This window comes from Leptinotarsa decemlineata, unplaced genomic scaffold (genome assembly GCF_025532065.1).
Source record: "Leptinotarsa decemlineata unplaced genomic scaffold, Ldec_3_MD MMD2_P_RNA_scaffold_8, whole genome shotgun sequence".
NCBI classification, from domain to species: Eukaryota; Metazoa; Arthropoda; class Insecta; order Coleoptera; family Chrysomelidae; genus Leptinotarsa; species Leptinotarsa decemlineata.
The window spans coordinates 2,980,472-3,004,679 of NW_027412535.1; the positions used below are offsets into that span (position 1 = coordinate 2,980,472).

The 24,208-nt window shown below is 33.8% G+C and overlaps 4 protein-coding genes across 5 annotated transcripts; all 4 read left to right on the forward strand.

Annotated features, from left to right (window-relative positions):
- Positions 1-855: 855 nt before the first annotated feature.
- On the forward strand, positions 856-19,673 carry LOC141480394 (uncharacterized). Its single transcript, XM_074170332.1, has 6 exons — positions 856-1,195; positions 18,257-18,294; positions 18,353-18,533; positions 18,834-18,899; positions 18,954-19,010; positions 19,223-19,673. Exons 3-6 carry the CDS (start codon positions 18,435-18,437, stop codon positions 19,652-19,654), a joined length of 654 nt encoding a protein of 217 aa, XP_074026433.1. The 5' UTR covers positions 856-1,195; positions 18,257-18,294; positions 18,353-18,434; the 3' UTR covers positions 19,655-19,673.
- LOC141480393 (uncharacterized) lies at positions 1,275-3,945 on the forward strand. The gene is made up of 3 exons (XM_074170331.1): positions 1,275-2,128; positions 2,232-2,471; positions 3,262-3,945. Exons 1-3 carry the CDS (start codon positions 2,044-2,046, stop codon positions 3,666-3,668), a joined length of 732 nt encoding a protein of 243 aa, XP_074026432.1. The 5' UTR covers positions 1,275-2,043; the 3' UTR covers positions 3,669-3,945.
- On the forward strand, positions 8,783-12,524 carry LOC141480392 (uncharacterized). Of its 2 annotated transcripts, none has more exons than XM_074170330.1 (2): positions 8,783-9,397; positions 9,699-12,524. In XM_074170330.1, exon 2 carries the CDS (start codon positions 11,139-11,141, stop codon positions 12,522-12,524), a length of 1,386 nt encoding a protein of 461 aa, XP_074026431.1. In that variant the 5' UTR covers positions 8,783-9,397; positions 9,699-11,138. The 2 variants fall into 2 exon arrangements, with proteins under 2 accessions (XP_074026431.1, XP_074026430.1); XM_074170329.1 differs by having other exon boundaries at positions 8,783-9,239; positions 9,305-12,524.
- Positions 19,674-19,802: 129 nt separating the features above from the next.
- Positions 19,803-21,707, forward strand: LOC141480404 (uncharacterized). The gene has a single exon (XM_074170344.1). It carries the CDS (start codon positions 19,803-19,805, stop codon positions 21,705-21,707), a length of 1,905 nt encoding a protein of 634 aa, XP_074026445.1.
- Positions 21,708-24,208: the final 2,501 nt, after the last annotated feature.

Sequence of the window (24,208 nt, forward strand, 5' to 3'; positions counted from 1 at the left end):
TGTGATTTCACGAATGGGAAAGACAGGATAATTGTGAACAAAAAATAATTTTCCCAAAATCCAGAATAATGGTGTTATTTTAGGATTATTGGAGCCTAACTCAGTCGAGATTCCGAATGATCGCAAATTTTATTTGGGGTCACTTTTTTTCAGATCACAAAGTCACTCGAAGATCTGAGAACAATGAAAACATTTCAACAATGAAATCTATTGACAAGCACGAAAATAAGCCTCAAGAGTTATGATTTGTCATTACAATATGCTAAACATAACAAAAATTGGTACGATGATAGAAAACCCACTATAATTACCATCACTTGCAAGCGCTAAATTAATGGTAAAATCATAAAAGAGTTCAAATAATTTTGGTTTTGGAATTTCGATTATTTTAATCGATTATTCCCATATAAGAATGCACGTATCAGTTCAACTCAATTTTTCTCGAAAACTACTGGTTTTTTCATAGTGAATGTTTATTTGGTTTTTACGTAAAATCGATCAAGGAATTCAAAAAAAAGACGGTTGTGGATATAAAGTCAGTGGCGTAAAAAATAAGGGGGGAAATATAAGCTATTACCCCGCTGGAACGCCACTGGCTACTGATACTGAAGCAAACATACCACTGGAGGAAGCACATTCTAGCTCTTAATCGATTTGCTGAGTTTCATTAATTTATTCCTTTTAGTCCGGGAGCTACGACGAAAAGGGTTTTTTTATTTTGCAACTTCAACGCCCTGTATTTCTGAAACGGCTCATTTCCGGACACACATGTCCTACCTCATTTTTCATCATTTTGCAAGAGGAATGACGTGGTATAAGTTTGTCCATCGAATTCTGAAACACCCTGTATATTGATTTATGTATTATTTCATGAGGTGTGGTTACTTTGTATATCCTGTGAACAAACATTCATTTATATATTTCCTGTTCACTTTCTCTACATTGGGGATTCATTTCACAATACTATTATTGGTGCCTCGAATTTATACATATCATGCGGAATGCCTACCTTAAGGACTCATATACTGGACATTATAGCTTCAGACAGTGTTGCCACTGTTTTTCACTTCCTCGAACTCCGCAGTTTTAGGGTTTTCTTTGAAGTGAATCGTTCAGTTATTTGTAATAAAGTTGAAGATGGCAGAAATGTTTTCCAGGGGCTACAAAATTATGATGAAAGCCAGAGTTTCCGATGGTAAGTTAATTTGTAATGTTAATAATTAGAATGTTGATATACTTTATAACCTCACTGAATTTGAATGCCTAATCACAGTATTTTGTATACAGTAATTTCACTAAAGGCTGATTTGTGGTTTGAATTTTCCTACGCGCAGACCCACGCGTCGATGTCTTAGGTCTGCGCAAACGACGAGTTTAAGACAGGCATGCAAACCTTCCATAGTTGTCGAATTTCATGGGTTTCACCCAACCTACTGTGGTACATTATTTTACAACTCGTGAAAAAATGTTAAAGGTGGTCTCTTATTCCATAAAATTCTGATTGCTGGAATATTACTGGATGAGACGTTGGTTCTTAGAAATATTCCACGTATTTTATTCGAAAATGATCATTTTGGCAAATCTACAATATTATGTCGGATAACGATAATTGTCACATTGGCAACAGTGCAAAATGCAATCATAACTTATAAAATTAAAATACTGTGATTTTTGTTTATTTCGTAGTTTTCACGTGTTCTAAGTTTTGTTGCATATACTTTTATTCGTTTGCTAGCATTGGGTGTTTTTTCTGCGAAATAGTGAATTGCAAGATGTCTACAGTTTTGGCTGAGTTTGTTTCCAAAAAACAATGCAAATATTGCGTAGTATGTTCAAACAATTCGAGGGAAAATCCCCAATTGAGTTTTTTTAGGATTCCCAAAGATGATTCCCTGAAACTGAAAAAAAAAAACCCTTTACTGAGATTTTTTTCATAGTTGTGCTTCATGGAAGGCCATTTTGAAAGTGGATAAATTGAAGGAGTTCACGTCTGAAGAATGCTATTCCCGTTTTCGTGTCTGTTGTAAGCACTTTGGAAGTGATATGTTTGCCAATTTGCAGAAAAACAGATTGAAAAAAGAAGCAGTTCCCACCGGTTTTTCTGATGAAATAAACCCCTCAGAGCAAGGTAAAGTCAATCTAGAATAATGCAGTCCAGTAGTTAATAGTAGATAACTTTCTATTCTTGAAAGCAAAGCAATGAATTCCACCATACCTTTTTTATTTTCAAGATAATCCCGTTGTTGATGATACTGGGATGTCGAACATTTCTGAGAGTGTAGCAGGCACCTCTCAAGGCAGGCAAACCTATGAAGATGTTACAGCTGATAATGTCAGTAGCAGAAAGGCAAGAACTGTTTCTCCTGCCAATACATCAACCGAAAAATGCAAAAGACTATTGAGTCCTGTTCCAGGCACCAGCTCGTCAATAGATTATGAAAATATTGAACTTCAATATTCCGATACCTCAGGTATGTATTATAAGTGTTTAATAAAGGCAACTCAGAAGTTTTTGTTATAAAATTCTATTTTTGTCTTAATGAAAAAATTTTTCAACCACATTTGCTACAAGAACCAGTCATGATAACTATTGATAAATGATGGTAGGTACATGCTTTTTTTTAAGACAAATTTATTCTGAACTATGTAGGTACAAGAATATGAAAAACTTCTACAAATATTTCCAACCCAGTTTCTGAGACATATTGAGTATCCGAAATGTCAACTCGGAGAAGTATCATATATGTATTCAAATTCATTTCATTAATTTTTTCAATAAAATTAATATCACGGAATCAGCAATACACGAAAATATATTTTTGAGTGTGATGGAATCACAGGTAGCTAAGTAAAGACAAAAAAATCATTTTACAACTTATATTTTGGAAGATGGTAGTGAAAATTGAGTGAAGTTTTGTTTATTTTGGCACATTATTAATGGACAAAATTATGTGGCATAAATTTTTATTTATCTAATAGATTAATCAAATTATCAAGAAGAATGATTCAAGCAATTCTTGATAACTGATATTTCTATGTGAATGTAAATAAAATGTGGTATTCTGTGTGAGACGAGTTTAAGTGGCATGGTTGACAAAGTAATCTATCCACTTTCATGCTTGACACACAGAAGGCAACTTTCACTCCCAATAATACAGTATATGCATTTTATAAACATGATAAATTACACTATGTGCCATTTGCTCATTGAAGAATTCTGTTTTGCATTTTGGATTTTTATTGAGAATATTTTTGTTTCAGATGCTTACATTCAAACATCCACAAGTTTGTCTGCCTGCACACCAAGGAAACTGCACCTTCAAAATAAGATAAGAGACCTTCAAAGAAAACTCAATTCTAAGTCCACTCCACCAACCACATCAAATCAGCAAGATTCAAATGAAATGGAAGTGGCCTTAAATTTCATTAGGAAAAAGTGTTCACCAGTTTTAGCTACCTTTATGGAAACACAGTTGTCGCTTTCATCTGGCAAGACTGGAAAAGGGTGCCGATATAACAATGAAATCAAATTATTGGCACTCACTATATATTTCTTGGGCCCTAAAGTGTACAATTTTTTAAAACAAATATTTCGACTGCCATCTAAAAGTACCTTGTTTAGAATCACTATCGATAGAACTTGGTGTTGGAAGGAGCATAAAACATAAACTCCAGGAAGTGCCTTTTTCTCATCCATGTTTGCATTTTCCAGTTGATTATTTAATTTCATTATATGTGCGGGTGAGAATTTATTATATGATTAAGTTTATAAATCGTAGTTTCAAAACTACATCGAAAAAAATTAAAGAAAACCAAAAAATACAAAACCTTCGACATTTGTAAATTTTCTCCAATACTTAGTGTTTATATGTACCCTCGACTTATTATACTTTAGCAATAGAAAAATTTGTTAGTTTTCTGAATAAAGTGTATTCAAAGCCTGAAGTGATGTCTTATTTAAGGAAGGTAGAAATAAACTATCGAAAGCTTGACGAAAATAAGGAGTCTTCTTTGACCTAGTACCAAAAATTCTGACTGCAACCCCACTAAAGCTTTTCCAGATTTACTATGGGCTATAAAGTTTTATTTTTTTCTACTGTACTTATCAGTCAGGTCAGGAGGAAAAACGTATTTGAAATTATTTAGGGACTGCAGGACAGTTGCAAACATTCATTTTGGAAATGTCTATACCTTTGTATACATTGTATGGCATGTGTCTGACAAAACAACTACTTCTCTGGCAACTATCCCAACAGATGTTGAATTATATCTCGGACATACGTGCAAAAATCCTTTCTTTGAAGGAACAACTCTGCAAGAGCTGTCTACGAGGAATACCGAGTCCACAGTATACTTATATAACTATACTGTGCCGAGTCCCTGTGTGTATACAACCGTGATAGCATGGTCTGCACTGATGAGGAACACTTCAAAACGGTTCGCAGTTGGTTCCTTGTTCGAATCAGGTGAAGTCCCACTATTTGTCCTAGAGAGCTCTTGCAAAGCTGTTTCTTCAAAGTGAGAATCTTTGCAATTATGTCTGAGGCGACTTGGATTCCGAAAGGTTAACACTCGTAAGGTATTTTTGATATTCAAATTTACATTATATAAGAAGTTGCTGACTAATATGACATGTTTCATTTAGAATAACTGTTTTTAATCTAAGCAGCAACTTTTCGGGGTTGATTAGACATCTAGACTTGTATAGATTCAAATATCAACATTTGTCAATATATGTCGAGTTATTAGCTAAAGAAGTAGTTGTTTTCTGTCGGAAAACATATATAATGGTATAGTCAAAATGCATTTGGACTTGTCAGTGATTTTATTATCAATTTTTACTTGGATAAAAGCTGGAAGCAGCAAAACAACCTATTATCTTACAGTGTAAATAATTCATAACTTCCGACTCCGAAAACTCTCACATACATTTATAGTTAGTACATACATACAAAAAAATTATTTTTGTATCATTGAACACTACATACTTAATTACTTTTTTACTTCTTCAAGTCCTGAATAGTAACTACATAATCCAGAAAGAATAGGCTCTACAGATTCCTTAATCTTGAGTGATGAATTCGATTAGGAATATTTTTAATAATTGGTCCTTAATATAATCGAATCGGCAAACTCGTCCGCCATCTTGAATTCTCCAATCAATAAATGAATATGCTATATTTGGCCCCAAAAATCACTACAAAGAAATTTCGCATGGATTCGTACCATGGTTCATGAATAACAAAACACGTTCTTTATCTTGTCTTTTTTCTTGTTGAAATGAAAATATATTTTGTCACATTCGAATATGAACATCTGCCGATTCCATGAATTTTTAAAATCTACTTGAAACTTAGTTCATCATTGCCCAAATGATCTGGGTTACTTCAATATTACACAAATGCAAAATTATCATTTGTACAATTTTCTCAGGTGCCCAACATGGTTTTCATAGACTGTTTTTTTTTGAGCAGTTTATATGAATAGTTGTTATGTTGAGCAGTGTATACACGCTTTGGTTGAGATTGTAGTAGGGAGAAATGTCATTAGTGTCAAATACGTCATCATTATAAAAAATGAAACTCCTGGACACCGACATCAAAGAGACCGACGCTGAGTGAAACTACTGTATACAGAAATACTGTGGCCTAATACAGAGGGGACAAATGAAAACGTAATAGCTATTACCAGGACGTGCGCTAAAATTTTATAAAAACGTAGAAATTCGTCATATTTGCATCAAAGCGAAAAATTATTGTTTTTCTATATGAGAGTTATGTATACACAATATTTCACAATTCTTATGGCATATTGTCTGAAGACCCATGTTAAGTAGAGATAAAATCTATAGATATTTTAAAAGGTATAGGTAGTTAGGAAAAATTTTCAATGTGAAAATGACATCAATTACAGTTCTATCATAGATTCAGAGTCTACATAAAATTCTCTAGATCTGTGTTATATTAAAAACTAGCTAGCGTGTTTCGAGAATTTTCAAAATCTAATATAAAAAACGCATTTGAAGATCATTTTTCAAATGAATATATTTCTCAATATTATTTTGTGTCTGTTATGGAACTTATATTGAAAGGTTGTCGTTCGTAGGGGTGCGACAGCTGGTTAACGGAAAAACAGATTTTAAACAGATTTTGAACAGATTAATGGTCCAAACTCATATATTTTTCATAGTGTGTTCATAAAATCTATTGAATTCTGATATCAGAGATTAGCCAAAACCCCTTTTTTGAATGGAATTCATATCTTTTTTATGATTATATCGCAATCAATATTTTAAATGATGATCACTGTTGATTATACTTCCTGTACATAAAATACATTGTTTTCATAAAAATAAATGTTTTAATATTTCAATTCTTTAGCATGATTTTGAATTACACTCTTGTAGATTATTTCAATATGTTTATTATTTTTGGATAATGTGATTTGAATTGCTGAACATAACGCAAAAAAAATCAAGTAAATTTTCATCAGAAAAATTCCTGGTTTAAAATATGTTTTTCCCTATGAGCGGCAACCCTCAGAAGTCGAAACTTTGCGAGCTGAGGACTAACGAGGTCTTACCTTTTAACGTGTGATTCCTAACACAAACTTATTGAAAAACTAATAAAAATGTAGTACTTTCAATTTGAGACATTTAAGGCCCCTCAAAAGAAACTTCTCGTGTCTTGCTGCTCGTATTGGATCAGTATTTACCTGTTGAAGGCATTTCGCAACCGTTCCGTATAATCCTCTCTCATTTAGTTGACTGAATTACTCCTTGCCATGAAATTGAATTGTCGAAACATTTATACGAAATCTATGCATATATATATATATATATATATATATATATATATATATATATATATATATTTATATATATATATATATATATATATATATATATATATATATATATATATATTCATTTAAGATAGGTATGGGAAATATAATCGAAAGTTATCATCATTTCGAATGATGATTTTGACAAAATAATGAAATGATATTGTAACGGCTAGTTTAGCGTTACAACAAAATGAGCATGACTATTCAGGAACACCCTGTACTAGCCATTGAACAAAATGAATTTGTGGTTGTCTACTGACAGTTGAAGATTGTAGGAAGTTCGGCAAGCAAAACATTCTACGCACTCCACAAAAAGTGTTAAATGCCAGGGGATTAAAAAACAACAAACAAAACGAGTTCTCGAAGTTTGAACGAGAGAATAAGTCGAAAAAGTAGCGAACGGTTCACGAAGAATTTGAAGTGATTTCTTTTCATTCAAGTTTTGGGATTTTTCTTTGCTGAATCTTATGTTACACTAGTTTTCATGTTTTCTTGTGTAGATACGTTATAAACGTATTCGTGACATTTGGTTGAAAACTAGTACCTTGAGAGAGATTTACATTCGCTGCTTGTTCCTACAAAATCGTAAGTCGAAGATTTTCATACACAATTTTCTTGTAACTCGAAACCGAACGTTTTCAGGCAGCACTTTCCAACAAAATCGAGAAGCTGCCGAATTTCATATATGATCGTAGACCCTCATCAAAAGAGGTAGTTTTACTCTTATTAGTAATTAAGTAATAGGTTTCAATTTATTTTATTGTGCATTCTAGGGTCTTACTCAAGGGTCTCACTCTAGGATCGTACTCTTACTCTTAGTATTGAGTCAGTCTCAGACAGTTGAATCCGTGACACAATTCTGATGTACCTCGATGAATTTGAATGAAATACCTTTTGTGCAGTTGGATTGGAGAGTGCAGTAATGCTGTTCACCCGCCGGTTACCAAGTTACATCTGAACCTGAATCCTGAATTATGTGACAGATAAGATGCATGATATTTGTTTGTGACTGTAGAGAAAACATATGTATTTATGATACTTACATTTATATCTATTATATAATTCTCCATATTCAACTATACGACATCTTACCACTCATTACGAATTAGCCTTAAAGTGTAAGCTTCACGTGCGCACGTTGAGTATATATATATATATATATATATATATATATATATATATATATATATATATATATATATATTTTTATAGCTACATCACTAACCCTATTTTGACTGATAGAAATTTCATATGTGGTAAACTCAGAAGTAATCTCGAGTATGATACAATGCTGTAATCAGTATTTACTCGTTACTATTAGAAATTAAACTTCTTCACTCAACTCACTCATAAATTAGAACCTTGAAGAATTTCAGTGTACTTATCAATAATATTAATATACCTATTTTTTTTGTCATCAAAACATATATCCTTTTTTTTAATTTTTTTTTTCTTAATAAATAAGTGGTTCAAGGTGAAGCTTGCTATCTGTCTCTCCCGACAAATCATCATAGTCTTTCCAAACCAAATAAGCATAATTGTACTTACCCACACAGCACTAGATATTCATGGAATATCTAGTGCTATGCCTTTAGAATATTCATAGAATATGCTTGAATGAATATGGCAGGATTATTCCCGAAAGAATGTGCATAGAATGTCTATAAATGGATTATTCTCCCTTGAATATTCTAAGAATATTGTCGCTCGAATATACCATATGGTATATTCTTAGAATATATCCCCACGGTATATTTTGGAATATTCTATACAATGGAATTTTGAATTATCTTATAATAACGTATTCAAATAATTCAATATTATTAAAAACAAAAATATTTGAAGATCTTAATCGAATGCATAACCTAATGTATATAACCCTGATAGTGTTAACCAGTTTTTGAACTCAACGCGAACCCAACGCCACTGTTGGAAACGACAAAAAAATTTAAATGGGCCAATAAATGAACCAATTGCATCAATAAATTGGTTAATTCTCATCCTATTTGTCTTTTTGTATTTGAAATTATTTAATTACAAAGCGAAAAATCCTGGAAACAGAGAAATGGGGAAGTGAATAATTGGAGTAAACGTTTCTCATTGGTCAATTGAAGTGTAGCGCGCGACAGTCGAATAAGCTCTGTGAAAGCGCCTGTCCCTTAATGCATGGTACATTTGCCTTTGCGTTAAATTCGACATTTGATTCAACATGGCGGTTGACGTGGCAGGTTCGCGTGTGTAATGCATGGTGTGTTGGTGTTATTATCAAAGTATAATTCTATCACGTTCAGTGTACCATTTATAATTTAGGATTGTCAAATTTGCAGTACAGCGAATAGTTTGATTTTGGATCTTCAAACAGGAGAGTTGCATCTATTCAGTCTTCAAGAAAAGTAAGTAAAATGCAATAGTATCGATAGTAAAGTCATAGTGATTAACCTACTATACCTCATTTTAGGTTCGAGGAGAGTTGGTGTGTGGGATTTGTTGGTTTGACTAAGTACATGTTTGAACTAGAGTGATTTCAGTTGTGTATCTTCAATAGAGAAAAGTAAGTGAATGACACATTCTTTTGTATCATTTGTTTTCATAATTTTTATCACTCGTTTTCAAGATAGTATCAATTTGCCCAAAAGGAAACAGAGTGGTACCTGGTACAGGCAGGTGCGCCAAGAAACTGAAAACGTAATGATTACTTTTTTACAAGACAATGCATGTTGTTCTCCAAGTCATAAAATGTTGTAAATGTTCATGAGTAACCTATGCGAAAAATATCTATTTGATTTTTATTCCAGTTTTATTGTGCCACTTTCAAATAGTGATAATGAACGTTAATGTACATTTTGTTCCAGGTATTACTATTGAAACACTGGCTGATGCATTGTTGGACAAATATAAGGAAATCTTTTCTGGTGAGCAAAGTTTGAATAACTTTAAGTAAGTGAAATTCATTGAAGAACCCATCATACCACTCATTTTAAATACTTCATTTGTGGGTTTATTTTTCTAAGTGAGAAACCTAACCTAACCTATGTCTTGATGTAATACACTTTTTCTTTTTCAATGAAATGATTTATTTATTATTTTTTAATTAGTGCTGATGAATTCACAGAGTTGTTATTTTAGCATATTTTTTAGTATACATTTGTTTGAGAGTAGGAACATCCTAATTTGAATACATTTCTAATATTTGTAATATGACAGTATTCAGGAATATTTTATTCAGTGAATAAATATTTTGAATTGGATTTTTTATTTTTGATATTGGTTGAAACGTCGAATATTTCAGTGTATATTGTTTTTAAAATATATTTGTTTATGAATATTATGTGTTTTATTACTTGTGTGAATCTTGTATCAAAATGCAATATATACATGCCTAATAGCGGTTACTCGTCACATTCTTGGAATATTCCAAATATTCCTAGAATATTCATAAAATATATTTAAAGAATATTCTATGGTGTTTCTCTATTGTATATTCCTACAATAAACTAAGAATATCCTGAATATTTTATGAATATTCCTCGGGTTCTATTCCTGGAATATTCTTAATAGAATATACCTTAGATATTCTAAGAATATTATAAGATATTCCAAGAATATTCCCAAGGAATATTCTTAAAATATATCGAAGGTTCGCCAGGAGCACTTCCAGGGAATATTCTCCAGAAGATATATATATCCATGGCATATTCATAGCATAATACAATATCCTTAAATGTATATTCATGAAATATACCTGGAATATCTATTGCTATGTGGGTATATCCAAGTTTTCAAAGTATAGTACAGGACGAAATCCAAAAGAACTGAAGGTTCCCCAGTTTGAACCTGTAAAAATAAACTGGTGGCGCCCCCTAGCATTTTCTTATATTTTATTATTTTTTTTTAAACCCAGCCTACTCTCCGACTGCGCGGCGTGCATTTTTGGTTTTGCAGCGCGTTAACGCATTTCGTCCTGGGAAAGCTGTTGAAAATTGAGCCGTTGCAAATTTGGCGCCCAACGTGGGGCTTCGCTTTAACTGAGACGTCTCAATATTTTGTGTTTATGAAATTGACCCTTAAATTTTCGCACCGACGCCAGGCGTCCTTTTGTTATTTTTGTTGATTTTTGAGTTTTTTTCAATTTCTCAATTGATTTGAACGCATTTTAGTGCTACATCCACCGACGCCGAGTATTCTTTTGTTATTTCAGTTTATTCCTAAGTTATTTCAATTTCTCACTAATTTTTTTTTGTTGTGCTTGAACTTACCACACATAAGATTTTTTTAATACAAATTATCCTACTATGGCAACTACAAAGATCAAGATTGATCCAAACCGTCTCACCAAAGAAGAACTGCTGTATGAATTGATAGTCCGAGGCCTGGATGGTACAAATCTTGTCGTCACGGAGTTGAGAGCGGTACTTCGCAATGCTTTACGTTTGGAGAAGACTTCTCTTGCTATCAAGAACCCTATATACCCTTATGCTTTCTCAGAGGATTCGCAGTCACTGAAGAGTAACTTGGATACTATAGAATTAGCTATCAACGAATTCGAAGGTACTGAGCAAGATGGAAAATATAAAAGTATCACCTCTAAAATTGCGCACTCTCTAGGCCGACTGAACCGTGCTCACCCAGAAAGTGAAGTTGAAAAGAAATGCATTTCAGACATAAGGCTCAAATTGCTTCTGGCTTTCGATAAATTACAAGACAAGAGCAAGAAATTTCGGAAAGGTAGGGACTCAACTGTGTTTGACTTATCGGTCATACGAGGTACTGTTGGTGATCCTGGAGCTCAGAGCTCTACTGTTGATCTGGACGGAGATTCAAGTGAGGAAGACGATATTATCACTCGGATAAAACCCGTACCAGTACGCGACTGGGGACTGAGATTCACTGGAAAGAAAGGAGACATGTCATTGAGTACATTTTTGGAGAAAGTCGACGAGAGGAGACGTTCTCGTGGTATTTCCCGAGCTGTATTATTCCGAGATGCTGTTGATTTATTCGAGGGAGACGCTTATATTTGGTTCAATATGGTGAAGGACTGGGCCACTGATTGGGAATCACTAGTAGACTTGATGCGCGAACAGTTTCTTCCTGATAATTTTGATCGTGATCTATTTGAGGAGATTAAACGACGTACGCAGGGAACAAACGAAAATATCGGTCTGTATATCGCAAGTATGAAGGGACTTTTCAAGAAAATGAGAAACCCTATTTCAGAAGAATCCCAGCTGGAAATTATTCTTGAAAGAATTGATCCATATTATCATCCATTCTTAGCTTTCGGTAATATAACCTCCATAGCTGATCTGCTGGAATCTTGTCGGAAGTTGGATGCAAAAAGACAGTTAGCCAAATCATATACTCCACCACCGCATAAGAATAGAAGTCTCATCCCAGAACTAGCATATGCTTCCACCAGTGAGCATCATTCTTCCCCAGCTGAGAGTACTATGCGAAGATATGAATCAACGAAGAGGGGTGTAAACAGCATAGAAAGTACAGATGTTTCAAGAACTGACGGAAAACGTTGTTGGAATTGTAGAGAATTAGGGCACCTTTCGACTACCTGCCGACAACAACAAAAACGATACTGCTACAAGTGTGGTTACCAAAATGTCACGGTGCGCAATTGCCCACGTTGTAATAAATTGCAGGGAAACGATCAATCGAGGCGCTAGGTACTGACCAAGCCACGCCTCGAAGAGAAAAGTTGGTCGATGATTCGTGTAATTCGGTCAAGTTCGTTTTAGATTTTGTTTTATCTCATGCTAATGGTGATGACCGACCTTATGTGAATGTTTCAATTTTTGGAAAAAATTTGCTTGGGTTACTGGACTCTGGAGCAAGCAGAACAATTGTAGGGAATAAAGGGTGGCAATTACTCAAAAGCATTGGCTTAATTGATATACAACCTGCTGAGTTACAATCAGTAACGGTGGCAAACGGAAACAATTGCAATTGTCTAGGAGTCCTTAGGGTTCCTATTAAACTTCGGGAAGTTGAAAAAATTATAGATGTTTTGGTGGTTCCCGATTTGAATCATACTCTAATTCTTGGGATAGATTTTTGGGTTCGCATGGGAATTATTCCTGATCTACGATCAAATGAATGGAAATTTGGTATTATTGACGCTGTTGATACTAGTCCATCTCAAGAAACTTTACGCCCACTTGGTTGTTTGACTCCGGAGCAATATAATATTTTGAACAAATTAATTGAAGACACCTTTGAAAAGATGGGTGATGGTATAGGATGTACCGATGCTGTGGAACACAATATCGAAATTCTTAATAACGTACAGCCAATAAAGCAACGCTTTTATCCAGTATCTCCAACTCTGATGAAGTACATGGATCAAGAATTACAGAAAATGCTTGAGCAGGATATTATCGAGCCGTCAAATAGTCCTTGGAGCAGCCCAGTAGTCATGGTGCGGAAGAAGGATAATTCATATCGATTTTGTGTGGACTACCGGAAGGTAAATAGTGTTACAAAGCGTGATGCATATCCGCTCCCGTTCGTATCAACTATTTTGGATCGCCTCAGGAATGCCAGATTTCTATCAAGTTTGGACCTTAAATCAGCCTACTGGCAAATACCAGTTGCCAAGGCATCTCGGCAATATACCGCTTTCACTGTACCGGGAAGAGGACTTTTCCAATTCAAACGACTACCGTTTGGTCTCCATACTGCACCAGCTACTTGGCAACGACTTATAGATAGGGTTATAGGAGTGGATCTTGAACCATATGCTTTCGTTTATCTGGACGATATCGTTGTTGTCTCTGAAACGTTTGAGAAACATGTAGAAATACTTTCTAAGATTTTTAATAGGCTCATGTCCGCTGGTTTAACACTAAGTAAGGAGAAATGTCAATTTTGTCGCCCAGAACTACATTACCTTGGATATGTTGTTGATGTGAATGGACTTCACGTAGATCCTGCGAAAGTGCAAGCAATTTTGAATATTCCTTCGCCCACTAAAGTGTCTGATGTTCGTAGTATCATTGGTACTGCCTCATGGTACCGCAGGTTCATACCGAATTTTTCCTCTCTAATTCAACCTTTGACGGAACTTTTGAAAAGGAATGTAAAATTTTGCTGGACAGACCGACAGGAGGATGCGTTGAAACTCATAAAGGAACGACTGATATCAGCTCCTGTGTTGTCATGTCCTAATTTCGATTTGGAATTCGTCATTCAGACCGATGCCAGTGCCTATGGAATTGGAGCTGTCCTAACTCAAACATATCCTGAAGAAGGTGAAAAAGTCGTGTGCTACCTTTCGAGATCTCTAACTAAACAGGAAAGGAAGTATTCCACGACAGAGCGTGAATGCCTGGCCGTGTTGTGGAGCATCGAGAAGTTGCGACCATATATCGAGGGCTCTCATTTTACAGTGATCACCGATCATTGGTCATTGTGTTGGTTGAATAATCTTAAGGATCCGACGGGACGTTTAGCGAGATGGGCGCTGAAACTTCAACAATATAATTTCACGCTAGTACACAGAAAGGGAAAGGAGCACGTTGTCCCAGATATGCTTTCGCGATCCGTTCCAGTTGTAGATACCGTCGAAGAATCTGACATCAAAACTGATAGGTGGTACTTGAAAATGCTAGATAATGTTTCAAAAAATCCTCTTAGATTCCCAGCCTGGCGTATCGTGGGTTCGAACCTTTATAAGGCTGTTGATGCCAAGTGTAAATCTTTGGAACTAGTAGATGAAGGAGACAGATGGAAGCGCGTGTTACCCAAAAATAGTAGGAAATCAGTGTTAAAGAAGTGCCACGACGAACCAATTTCTGGTCATCCTGGTGTATTCAAAACTCTTCGAAGAGTTGCGCAGTATTACTATTGGCCCAAAATGAAATCGGACATTTCTAAGTATGTCCGAGAATGTGTAATTTGTTGTCAAAATAAACCGGAACAAAAGTAACCTGCTGGTTTACTGGTTCCCCGCAAGGTGGCTGACAAGCCTTTTCAAATCGTGTCTTGCGATCTCATAGGACCGTTACCTAGGTCGAGTCGCGGATTTAAATTTATTCTAGTTATAGTAGACAATCTAAGTAAGTTTACCATTGTAGTTCCACTTCGTAATGCTACTTCAAAGTTGGTATGTATGGCAATCGAAGAGAATCTTCTCTTAATGTTCGGGCAGCCGGAAGTACTCATAAGTGATAATGGCCCCCAATTCAAATCTAAGGAGTTCCACAACTTACTTGAGTCATATAATATTCGACAGTCTTTTACTGCTTTCTATCATGCTCAAGCGAACCCTACAGAGCGTGTCAATAAGACATTAGAAACAATGATCCGGTGTTATATCTCTGAAAACCACCGAGAATGGGACAAGCATATTTTTAAACTGGCTTGTGCATTACGTACGCAAGTTCATGAATCCACGAGACATACGCCGTATTTCACCATTTTTGGACGAGAAATGCCATCGAACTTATTTTCCCAACAGGGTGAGCAGCCACCCATCTGCCAAACGGAAGGAAACACATTAATGCAGGATAGGAGTAAAATGTTTCAGGAACTCTATGCAGATATCAAGAAAAGATTGGTTAGAGCGGCAGAGAAGAATAAACGTCTTTATGATTTACGTCATCGTCCCGTCACCTATAATTGTGGGGATCGTGTTTATCGAAAAAATTATGTCCTATCAGATGCGGCGAAGAATTATTCGGCCAAGTTGGCACCAAAATACCTGGGGCCATTTATCATTTCAAAGAAGGTCTCAACCTGGACATATGAGCTGAAGGACTCCGATGGAAGATTCAGGGGAACTACGCCAAAGACTTGAGGGCGTCACCTTAATAAGTTAGAGTCATTTTTTTTTTTTTTTTATTTTTTTATTTTTTTTTTAATAGGTTCAGGTGGAATTTGTAACGGCTAGTTTAGCGTTACAACAAAATGAGCATGACTATTCAGGAACACCCTGTACTAGCCATTGAACAAAATGAATTTGTGGTTGTCTACTGACAGTTGAAGATTGTAGGAAGTTCGGCAAGCAAAACATTCTACGCACTCCACAAAAAGTGTTAAATGCCAGGGGATTAAAAAACAACAAACAAAACGAGTTCTCGAAGTTTGAACGAGAGAATAAGTCGAAAAAGTAGCGAACGGTTCACGAAGAATTTGAAGTGATTTCTTTTCATCCAAGTTTTGGGATTTTTCTTTGCTGAATCTTATGTTACACTAGTTTTCATGTTTTCTTGTGTAGATACGTTATAAACGTATTCGTGACATTTGGTTGAAAACTAGTACCTTGAGAGGGATTTACATTCGCTGCTTGTTCCTACAAAATCGTAAGTCGAAGATTTTCATACACAATTTTCTTGTAACTCGAAACCGAACGTTTTCAGGCAGCACTTTCCAACAAAATCGAGAAGCTGCCGAATTTCATATATGATCGTAGACCCTCATCAAAAGAGGTAGTTTTACTCTTATTAGTAATTAAGTAATAGGTTTCAATTTATTTTATTGTGCATTCTAGGGTCTTACTCAAGGGTCTCACTCTAGGATCGTACTCTTACTCTTAGTATTGAGTCAGTCTCAGACAGTTGAATCCGTGACACAATTCTGATGTACCTCGATGAATTTGAATGAAATACCTTTTGTGCAGTTGGATTGGAGAGTGCAGTAATGCTGTTCACCCGCCGGTTACCAAGTTACATCTGAACCTGAATCCTGAATTATGTGACAGATAAGATGCATGATATTTGTTTGTGACTGTAGAGAAAACATATGTATTTATGATACTTACATTTATATCTATTATATAATTCTCCATATTCAACTATACGACATCTTACCACTCATTACGAATTAGCCTTAAAGTGTAAGCTTCACGTGCGCACGTTGAGTATATATATATATATATATATATATATATATATATATATATATATATTTTTTTTTATAGCTACATCACTAACCCTATTTTGACTGATAGGAATTTCATATGTGGTAAACTCAGAAGTAATCTCGAGTATGATACAATGCTGTAATCAGTATTTACTCGTTACTATTAGAAATTAAACTTCTTCACTCAACTCACTCATAAATTAGAACCTTGAAGAATTTCAGTGTACTTATCAATAATAATATTAATATAGGTACCTATTTTTTTTGTCATCCAAACATATATCCTTTTTTTAATTTTTTTTTCTTAATAAATAAGTGGTTCAAGGTGAAGCTTGCTATCTGTCTCTCCCGACAAATCATCATAGTCTTTCCAAACCAAATAAGCATAATTGTACTTATATCCAAGTTTTCAAAGTATAGTACAGGACGAAATCCAAAAGAACTGAAGGTTCCCCAGTTTGAACCTGCGAAAATAAACTGGTGGCGCCCCCTAGCATTTTCTTATATTTTATTATTTTTTTTTTAAACCCAGCCTACTCTCGGACTGCGCGCCGTGCATTTTTGGTTTTGCAGCGCGTTAACGCATTTCGTCCTGGGAAAGCTGTTGAAAATTGAGCCGTTGCAATATAAGTTGCATAATTTCTGAATATCAATTTGAATTTATATTCGTTCAGTTTAAAACTTTTCCTGGAAGTAACATGACAGAAACAAAACAAAATATAACAGAATTTTTTATATTTAGTATTTCCTAAACTGTGTAAGATAAGTGTTAAAATTAAAAAGTGTATGATAGAATCCAATTTTGTGATGAAACGTAGTATATTCTATCAAATTCTCAAAGTTCGCACCTATTTTGAACACAATAGCTAAATTTCACTCAAAATCATTTCCATACTATCAAATTTTCACATATAATAGTGACACGTGTTTCGCTATACAATATACTGTACAATGCCAAAGTTATAGTGAAAATCATACAATACATACAATACATAGTTTAAAATATGGATTTTCATAAAAATCGTCTAGTTCTATTCAATTAATGATTAATAATCATAAAATCATAAAATTTATATAAAAAAAAATAAATGATTGACGGCAATCAAGAATTTCTGATAATCGACTGAACAAATTACAGTAACTTTGATATTCGAATGAAAAGTTTATTTTTACCCCAAATATTACGATGACTTATGATGCGATACGAAAAGAGTCATGGAACCCAAAAAGCATATTGTTGTATTCGAATGTTAAAATGCGTTAAAAAAGTATTTTACTGTTAACCCCTCACGAACGATAACCCTCAGAAGTAGCAATCTAGAGATTAACAGGGTCTTATCTTTTAACGTGCGATTCCTGGCACGGAAAAATGAAACAAAAAAATGAAATGGAAATATGATGAAGTTACAAATGGTCTCCCATTTCATCAAGAAATCAGCGGGGCCCTGCGCTTTTTTAAATTTTTGACACATTTCTTAATGAAGGATCCTTTGTTTTTTTTGGTTAATCTGAATTTAAAATTTTGGTATCGTTTCAGATGAAAAAAATTCTGTAGGACCACAAAGATATGGAAAAGTAGGTACAATATTCAGTTCATAGAATCACTAAATTAATTTCATTGTCTTTCATTTAGGTACCATCTGAGTTCTGGGCCGAGAAAAAAAACACCAATTGGTTTTGTAATAAATCGTTGTCTCCAATATTGAATCGTATGGATGATGAAGAACAAAAAAAAAATATGCATTTTGGAAAACATTGTAATTGTACCAAAAAGTCTAGAGTTGAAAAAAGATAGAGATGAGAATGAAACAAATGTAAGTTTTTATTCTTATAGATAATATCCATTAATTGAATAAGAAAAAAATTTCTATCAATATTCAAACATTATTCACATCGTTGTTATAAACAACTAAGTTCTGAAGTCTTGAAAAAATTTCACATCAATTGATTCACTTCACATTTGATATCTGGTGAATTTTTTGATAACAGATAACGAATATTTCTGTTTCAAAAAACATCCAAAATTCTGTATATGAATATCTGTATCTCACTTGTTTTTATTAACTACTAACTGTTTTCTCAGGCACTTATAATTAAGCGGTTTATTATTCCAGGTTGGTGTTTGTAGTCAATTGAAAGAGTTACAAAACAGTTTCGAATCTATCGATAAAAGAAGCTGGGTGTGTTGAAGGAATTATAAAAATATTTCAAGGTTAATGTCGTTTGTTTTTTAGGTGTCAGATGAAATTTTCTATTCTGGTGACTCTTCATATGTACCATCCAGCTCAGAGGTAAGTGTTAAAGTACACCACATTCAACACACATCTCACAATGCGTTTCCAAACGCATGCGTTTCCAAACTACTGTTTAGTAGTAACTCTATTCAAAACAAAATCCGCCTTCATTTCATAATTTAAAAAAAATATTCAAAACGTATATGGCGTATGTGATAAAAAGTTTAATGCCTATTACAAACCAATTATTTGCAATTATTTATTTTTAGGTATCTTCTTCAATCAGAATATATTATTCATCTGATTTGAACATGTCGTCCACTCAACCAACACCTGAAAAAGATTGCAATAATTCCGAAATAATTACAAAAGTAGATCAAAACTCAAACGTGACAACTGATACAAAGACCACCGATGACCCAATTTGTCTATTAGATATCGACAAAAATGATGAAACTGAATACGACCAAGAAAATCAAGTGAATAGTAAATCAAACGAATGCGGAACCAGTAATAAAACAGAGTATGTTTGTCTTAATAATATTACAGATGTTGAGACAACATCAACAAAAAGAAAAACAAAATTAAAGAACTTTTGTTATTACTGTGAAACCGATGTAACCAATTTTGCCAGGCATGTGATTAATAACCATTCCACGGAAATGGATGTGATGAAATTAATGTCCATGCGGAACCAGTAATAAAACAGAGTATGTTTGTCTTAATAATATTACAGATGTTGAGACAACATCAACAAAAAGAAAAACAAAATTAAAGAACTTTTGTTATTACTGTGAAACCGATGTAACCAATTTTGCCAGGCATGTGATTAATAACCATTCCACGGAAATGGATGTGATGAAATTAATGTCCATGCCTCCAAACAATTTGGAAAGAAGGCGATTGCTGGCTAAGCTGAGAAATAAAGGAATTTTTTTAAAAACAGCAAATAATTGTCCCAGAAGAATTCGACGAGGGCAGATTCCAGAAACATCTGTTCTACCATGTGATAATTGTCTCGGTTTCTTTTCTTCAAAACTATTATATAGACACAGGAAAAAGTGTAGTAGCAAAAGCGGAAGGGCACAAAGTAGCGGCCAAACTGCTTTATTATTGTGTCATCGCAGAGTAGATGACAGACTTAAAAAAGAAGTATTTCCACGAATGCGAGCGGACAAAATATCTCTTGAGGCTAAAGCAGATGAATTGATTTGTTCGTTTGGAGCTCGTTATCTGAGATTACATAGGGATAAGCATTTCACCACCGTAACCTCCCGAAAGATGAGAGAACTTTCAAAAATCATGATTGAGATAAAAAAAATGAAACCGGAAATAAAATCATTTTTCCAAGCACTTCAACCAAAATATTTTGATCTTTTCATCCAAGCTACACAAAAGGTAGCGAGATATGATTCAGCCACTAATGCATATGAAGTACCTTCATTTGCAATGAATATCGTGAATTCATTCAAACAGTGTTGTGATATTGCCATTAATTTTGTTCTTAAGGGCGGTGAATCGGTATCTTCTGCTGAGGACGTTTCTCAGTTGAGAACTATGATTCATTTATTTACAGCCAACTGGAAATACGAAGTTTCAAGTCAAGCCGCTAATAGTCTCCATTTGAATAAGTGGAATAAAATAACGATCGTACCACTCGCTAGTGACTTAAAAGTCCTCAAACAGTATCTTATTGATTCGGCCAAAAGAGCAACCGAGAAACTCAACACTAATAACTTAGATGCAATAGCTTATAATTTATTGGTTGAAACCATTTATTGCCGCGTTTTACTTCTGAATAGAAGACGACCTGGTGAACTTCAGAGAATGCTTCTGCAGACCTATTTGACTTGCGGTAATGAGAAGGGGCATTATGAAAAATTCGAGAGTATAATCACTGTGTCAGAACGCCTGTTATTGAAAAAATTGAAGCGTGTAGTCATAAAGGCAAAAAGAGGTAGAGGAGTCCCTGTACTTTTTAGTGATGATGTACAAAAAGATATTCAGTTGATGGTTGAAATTCGACCCACTATAGTTCCACAAGAAAATGAATTTCTGTTTGCTAAGGCAAACATCAAAACTGAAATCAGCGGTTATAAAGTCATAAAGAAACATGCCCGATTAAGTGGAGCAAAAAATCCGGATTCAATAACTGCAACACGTCTCAGAAAACATTTGGCCACACTAATGCAGATCTTCAACATGACAGATGGTGATATTGAACAGTTAGCTACATTCATGGGACACACATCTGGAATTCACAGGGGCTCATATAGGCTTCCTGATGACATCTATCAAACAGCAAAACTTTCTAAACTTCTTTTGTTGATGGAGAAAGGTGAGAGCAAAAAATATAAAGGTAAAAGCTTAGACGAGATTGACTTTGATATGGAAGAAAATTTAATTGATGAAAATGATGACAGCGAAATGGAGTCTGAAGGAGAGGTTGGCAATGATGATTTTCGGGAAGGTTTTGTGAAAGATCAAGTTGTAAAGGACGGTAATAGTTCAAAGGGAGCATCAGAGAAGAAAACAGTAACAAATAGAAAAAAAAGAATCCTAATTCCTTGGACTGAAACACAGAGGACATTGGCAAAAAAGTTTTCTAAAAACCATATTGACAGTTCAAAACCTCCAAAGCGATATGAGTGTGAAGAACTAATTGAAAAACATCCCAAAACTTTTGAAGACAAAACTTGGGTAAAAATAAAAGTATTTATTCAAAATGAATATATGAAGAATAAACGATGTTGAAAATTGAAATATCTTGCATCTTTTTGTTTTTGAATGAAATAATTTTATTTTGTACCTTTTCTATAAGTGATTTTATTTTGTACCTTCTCTATAATAAATGAGTTTGAATAATTACAAGTGTATCTTATCTTCTGAGAATACCCTCATTATATGTCCTCTCTAGATTACTGATTGGAAACTTCTCCGGCTAATGGGTACTAAAAATTGTTTTTGAGATTTACTTATTCCGAATCACAATTCGAAATCATTACTGTACTTCAGCTTAGCAGAATCATTGCTACTCATTGAATAATAACTTCAGTGAGAGGTAAAATTATGGAATAAATGCATTTTTTTTAAACAGGTGAATTTGGAGACAAACCCCGAAACAGGTCGATTTTTAGTTTCAAATAATTTCCTTGATAAGAATAGGGATGGTATGACACCTCATGTGAAAAGTTATATAATTCTCTATTCAGTGACATAAACATCAACAGAGTGGAAAAAATTATTTAATTTTTGAATTAAATTAATTTACACAAGGAGTAAATATAAAGAATTAGTTGAATGCATGAAATAAATAAATAATGGATCCATTAACTGAAACACAAAGAATCGAAATATTAGTTATGGTTAGTAGACAAGGAACAATAGAGTTACCCGCAAGGTTTCCAGATCTCAGACCACTCGCTTTTTCCTATGAATTTACTTGAGATCGAAAGTTTCCATCGATCGCCCACAAAATTTACAAGATTTAAAAATATAATTACAATAAAACTCAAATATTCAAGATTATTGTCGTTGTCGGTTCAATTACCTACTGCCAAAAGGCAGGTGAGTGACAATTTGAATATTCAATTTAGGCGCAGAGCAATTTTTATTTGTCAAATAAACTTTTTTTTTGTTTTCTCACAGTAGCAATATGTATTTTATATTAGATTACATACATACATTGTGTAAATTAATTTAATTCAAAAAACAAATTAGTTCTGGCCTACCTAAATATGTAACTATGTATCACAGAATCGAGAATTGAATAACCTTTCATTTGAGCTATCACACTCCCTTCTTATTTAAAATGAATCGTCATCACGCCAAGGTGGATAACGTTACTAGTATAATTGTATGCCAAAAAATCATGATTTCAAACTAAAAATCGACGTGTTTCGAGATTTGTTTCCAAAGTCGTTTATTCCCGAAATTATTATTCCATTATTATGCCCCTCGTATATTTCATTTGCAAATATTCCTGAAATTAAAATCCCACAAATCTCAGATTTCACTCTTGGTTATCTAATGATTTTATTACCATAAAAAATTTTGACACCGTACTATAAGAAAAACAAGAGTTGGATCCGATGTTATGAAGATAAGGTATTCAAAATGTATTTTTCTGAGGAAAATTTCAAGATCATTCTCAAAAACATTGCAAGGTATTGTGGATAGAAATTCTTTTATTTAATTTTTTTATCAATATTTGAAACATAATTTTATTATTTTCGTTTTAGTTACTGATGCACAAACCTCTACATATGAACAAACTAGTTTCATGAACATCTAATGTAGAAAGAACAAACCTAGATAAAAATCAATTCAAACGCACACTATTACAATTACTCGTGCTGAATCCAGTGAATAAATATTCTGCAACGTTGCCAATTCATTGAGCCGTTAATGTGCTCAAAATGAATAAAATATACACTCCATGTATATGATAGGTACGCCACAAGCGGCAGAACGCTAAACTAAAATATATACATTTGATTAAGAAACTAATATTATGGACTCAGTTAGAGTTTTATTCTACGCTCATTTACAAGCGTAAGATATGAAATCTTGTAGATTTCTGTACTTGAATATCATCAGAACTCACTAGAGGGAAGAAAGGTCGGGTATGACTTCGAATAGTCAAGGTGTTCCGAGAAAATATGAGACATTACATTATGGCTTCAGTATACTGAGGCCTTAATTCGCCTGAGGCCGCAGTGTATGGTGGATGCATGTTATGTGAGGTGTTAATGATAGTAGAATATATATATATATATATATATATATATATATATATATATATATATATATATATATATATATATATATATATATATATATATATATATATATATATATATATATATATATATATATATATATATATATATATATATATATATATATATATATTTACGTGGGTGCGCTATATTTCTAAGCCCTTTGTTAGTCGTGATTCTGGCATTTTTTCAACATTATTATGAATACCATTTTCGTGTAAAGTTGTAATAGAACATATTTAAGAAATAGTCCATGGCTCAAAGTACAGGTAATAGAATTAAATCGGAATCAAACAATGTCGTCTCCGCAATATATTTATATATATAGTTAAAGTCAGAAAAATTGTAGAATGGCACCGATAATCAACTAAATTACTTCGTTAATCGCTTATCCGTTACTAAAAAAGAACTTCGTTAAACGTTAAGTGTCTTTAGCCTTTAGTTACGAAAACGTATACCGCCAGATGGCAGTGC

Bases quoted from the DNA above. Each gene is read 5' to 3' on its own strand.
- LOC141480393 (XM_074170331.1), top strand. From the start codon at position 2,044: ATGTTTGCCAATTTGCAGAAAAACAGATTGAAAAAAGAAGCAGTTCCC. The intron at 2,129-2,231 runs GTAAAGTCAATC...TTTATTTTCAAG, and splicing joins AATAAACCCCTCAGAGCAAG to ATAATCCCGTTGTTGATGAT. The intron at 2,472-3,261 runs GTATGTATTATA...TTTTTGTTTCAG, and splicing joins TCAATATTCCGATACCTCAG to ATGCTTACATTCAAACATCC.
- LOC141480392 (XM_074170330.1), top strand. From the start codon at position 11,139: ATGGCAACTACAAAGATCAAGATTGATCCAAACCGTCTCACCAAAGAA.
- LOC141480394 (XM_074170332.1), top strand. From the start codon at position 18,435: ATGATGAAGAACAAAAAAAAAATATGCATTTTGGAAAACATTGTAATT. The intron at 18,534-18,833 runs GTAAGTTTTTAT...TTATTATTCCAG, and splicing joins GAGATGAGAATGAAACAAAT to GTTGGTGTTTGTAGTCAATT. The intron at 18,900-18,953 runs GTGTGTTGAAGG...TTTGTTTTTTAG, and splicing joins CTATCGATAAAAGAAGCTGG to GTGTCAGATGAAATTTTCTA.
- LOC141480404 (XM_074170344.1), top strand. From the start codon at position 19,803: ATGGATGTGATGAAATTAATGTCCATGCCTCCAAACAATTTGGAAAGA.